General features: G+C 29.5%; 1 protein-coding gene across 1 annotated transcript; it reads right to left on the reverse strand.

The window, feature by feature from the left end:
• Positions 1-443: 443 nt before the first annotated feature.
• LOC145068602 (TPD1 protein homolog 1-like) lies at positions 444-2755 on the reverse strand. The gene is made up of 3 exons (XM_079015595.1): positions 2550-2755; positions 2271-2396; positions 444-1588 (listed from the first exon to the last, which is right to left on the reverse strand). Exons 1-3 carry the CDS (start codon positions 2632-2634, stop codon positions 1278-1280), a joined length of 522 nt encoding a protein of 173 aa, XP_078871721.1. The 5' UTR covers positions 2635-2755; the 3' UTR covers positions 444-1277.
• Positions 2756-3887: the final 1132 nt, after the last annotated feature.

Here is a 3887-nt window from a genome sequence, read left to right on the forward strand (position 1 = left end):
CTAGAGATTGTGATATAGCTATTGCATCATTTTTCTAGTAGTGATGACATGTGCGTGTAATTTACAAATTAATATAAATACATAAGAATAAATGTTATCACACGTAAAATAAAACCACGACAAGATATACGTACATAAGAATAATTCAATTTTCTTTGGTTCAATGGAAACCAAATACTCACAAGTCTCCATCTTTGTTTTTCTATGAAGCATGAGATAGTGATGGATCTATAGCCATGGGACTATAGCTAGGTGTTTTCACTCATATTTGACAAACAATTGAATTATAAGAAATTATAGTTTACATATGTCTCATGAGTCGTGTCATTATCGTTCGGAAAAGTCGTGGTGTGTGCCCTTAATTAAAAAAAAAAAAAAAAAAAAAAAAAAACTGTTCGTTGGATGCAAATGTTCTATACAAACCTAGTTATGTTTGAAACATCTTAAAGTCTTAATCAGATGTCTTAAAAGATGTTAAAACTTTAAAAGTATAATTACATGATCAAAATCATGTTAGGATTAGAGCATATACAACTTGAAAAGACTAGAATACCCTTCTATTCTCGTTTTTCTCAGACCGTTTCTTCCTCTTTGCTGACATTTTCTGGATTGCCCCTTTGTGAAAATAAGCTTTCTCTCTCCTTCTCCTACTTTCTTTTTCTCTCTCTCTTTCACACAGATAACATACAGTAAAGTGTGTGTGGATTGTGGGTGAGATTTAGATAAATGAGACATAAGCCTGCAAAGTGTGAGAAGAATAGACACAAACCTCTGCAAAAAGCATCACTTTGTGCCTTCTCATGTTTGCTGAACATCAGTCCAGCCTTTTTGACTGTGTTTTAAAGAAGAATTCTCTAAATCTGATGAATGACCCATCATTCTGATCACAACAGAAATCACTTAAAGAAAGAAACTTTAAATTTAAAATCTTTTTCCAAAAACAAACCCTATACGTCAATTGTCTGGTGCGGTGTTCATCATTTTTGGGTTTTTCTAGGTTTAAACATCAAACCCACCAAGAAAATGTAACCTTTTTTGTAGGGCTTCTTGTTCTTTTTGCAGAATTTGACTTGCATTCTCCATTTTTTTTTTGCTTCAAATCCATTAAAATTTTATTCTTTTTTTTTTGTGGGGGTTTTTTTCTAGGATCAAACGTAGAACCCATTAAGCAAATGGAATCTTTTTTTGGGGGTTTCTTGTAGGATTTGATGTAATTATAACCTCTTCTTGTATCCAATCCACCAATCAAGAACAATGGCAGACGCAAAACCTCGTCTTTAGCAGAATCTAGCATGTTTCAAAGAGATCGGGTACATGAAAGAATTTGAGTAAGAAAAACTGATCATTTGACCAGTTCTCAACGTTTGACCACCATTGACCAAACAATCATCATAAGAAAGTCTCTTGAAGAATCTTGGGTTGACTATTCTTGCTGAGGCAAACCAACCACAATGAAGATGAATATTTGAAGGTGCACATTGTGATGATGATACACATGTGTTGACTATTTGGACTATGTATTGTGGTATCCCAATAGTTGACCCTTTGCTCTGTGAAATGCTCAGGTCTCTAGCTGTACAAGACGAACCTGTTTGTGTTTTTTTGCAGAATTCATGTGAAAAAAATGTTGTTAGTTGTACCATGTGCATGTTAAGTTGTACCTTGTTAAATTATATCCACGCACCATATGTGTTTATAAAGAGAGAAAAATTCAAAAAAGATACAGAATCTATTTGTGGTTTAAGTTGCCAAATGAGTAATGCAATCAAAAGGTAGTATTAAACTATTAATTGGAGGTTGTATCAAGTGCATGCTTAGTTGTACCATGTCAAATTTCAACTACCATGTATGTAAAAGAAAGAAAATGAAAAAGGACAGAGAATCCATTTGTGGTTTTTGTTTCAATATTAGAAAAATGTTGCATGATGCAATTAGTTGTACTATATGTCTGTTTACTTGTACTTTGACACAGTTTCAATTATAACTTACATGAGAAAAAAAAATAAGCAATTTGAAAAAAGAATGTTTAGTTTGTCAAATGAGAAAAATACAAAGTAAAGAATTCAAATTAGTTGTACTATATGGATATTCAATTGTATCCTGTGAAATTCTCGTTTGGCAAAATGGAAGAAAAGACACAAAAATCAGTTTGGAAAAGGAATGTTACCATACCCTAGCTAGTAAGTAATATTACATTATTACCCCCAAATATTGTATCATATGCATCTTCAGTTGTACAGTAGAATAAAGAAGTTGAAGACTTAATTTACCTTGAAAAAGAAGCTTTCTATGAGTTTGGAATGCCTCTTCTGCTTTGATCACATTTGAATTTGTTCTACTTGTGTTGTAATCTCTCCCATTGAAACCAGGCAAATACTTGTTTGATGAATATGAATCTGATGAATGTATAAAACTATATAAAATTAGGAACTTTAAAATTTCTTATATAGTTAAGTTAAGGTATTGTTGATATAGACTTAAGTAACAAAGATTTGATGTGGGTGTTTGAAAAAGAAAAAAAATATATATTGAGGGGGGTTTGATGTTACCTGAAAGAAATTGAAAATGAGATAGCAGAATGATGAACATGACCATGATGCTGAAGAAGAAGACGATGACATGAACAAAATTCATGATGATGATGATGATGATGATGTATTACGAAGAGGAAGTTGCGCACAGTTACTTCAGGATGTTCCAAGTGTATGTATATGCAAATACCATACAAAGGAAGATGAGTGAATATGAGTGTATGTATTTATATGAAAATGGAGGTGAATGGAGGTAGGAGAGTCTAGGACCTTGCCTTGATATTAGCGAAAGATATAAATAGAATGTCATTATATTTCCCATTAGATGTATTCAAAATTTCAAATACATAATTAGATTTTGTTTGGTGACAATTTTGTTTTTTTTGTTCACGCATACGAGATTTATATTAAAAAGAAAAATAATTTCAGAAATTCTTTATGTTTTTTATAAGTTAAAACAAATTTAAGAATTTCCTAAATTAGAGTCTCATTTTCATATTTTGTATAAATATATTGCTATTTTGAGAAACATACTACTAATTTATTAGGGGGAAATTAAATATGCTCCTATTTTTGTTCTTTTGTTCCTACAAATCATTATACCCAATTAAGACATGTGTCATATTAATATATTAAAATATCATTAAATAAGCATTAAATGATACACATGTCACTGTTCAATTGGATATGAGGATTTATAGAAAGAAATAATAGGAGGATATTTAATTTCTCTTTATTAGGACACTGAATTGTTCGGTCCAGTAGTTTGGATTTAATTGTAAAGTTGGATATGTAGATTTTTGAATTGTTTTAAAGCATGACCGAATTATAATTTGGATATATCGTAATGTTTAACAATAAACAATTATGTATAAAAATATATATCTTTAAAAAAGATTTCAAATGACAGTTTAAAATAGAAACATAACACTGTTAAGTGTTAAAGAATATGTGTAGCTTTTATAGTTGAAACATGGGTACCATTATCGACATCTGTTTGGTATAAATCATCTTGAATTTTATATAAACTCTCATGGTTCTTGTGGTGTAACATATCATCAAAGCTTTAATCATTTGATCATATAATTATAATTATATTTAAAAAAGTATATTTTTCATTTCCACCATTCAAATAAACAGAAATTATTATTATTATTATTATTATTATTATTATTATTATATCACATTTTTACATTTTTTTAAACCTTATAATTTTATGTAATACGAAACACATGCATAACTATTTTTAAGAAAATATTGTATTTATTTTTCAAGAAAGTTGTTATAAAATGGATTTTTACAAGTTTAATTTTCAAAAATAAATATTACCTTGCTTTTCAATAAATTGCTTGCTGT

The sequence above is a fragment of the Lactuca serriola genome, chromosome 1 (genome assembly GCF_051521515.1).
Source record: "Lactuca serriola cultivar US96UC23 chromosome 1, Lser_US96UC23_V15, whole genome shotgun sequence".
NCBI classification, from domain to species: Eukaryota; Viridiplantae; Streptophyta; class Magnoliopsida; order Asterales; family Asteraceae; genus Lactuca; species Lactuca serriola.

Coding starts and splice junctions, on each gene's coding strand:
- LOC145068602 (XM_079015595.1), bottom strand. CDS start 2,634: ATGAATTTTGTTCATGTCATCGTCTTCTTCTTCAGCATCATGGTCATG. Junction 2,397..2,549: donor TCATTTTCAATTTCTTTCAG/GTAACATCAAAC, acceptor TACATTCATCAG/ATTCATATTCATCAAACAAG. Junction 1,589..2,270: donor TAGAAAGCTTCTTTTTCAAG/GTAAATTAAGTC, acceptor AAACACAAACAG/GTTCGTCTTGTACAGCTAGA.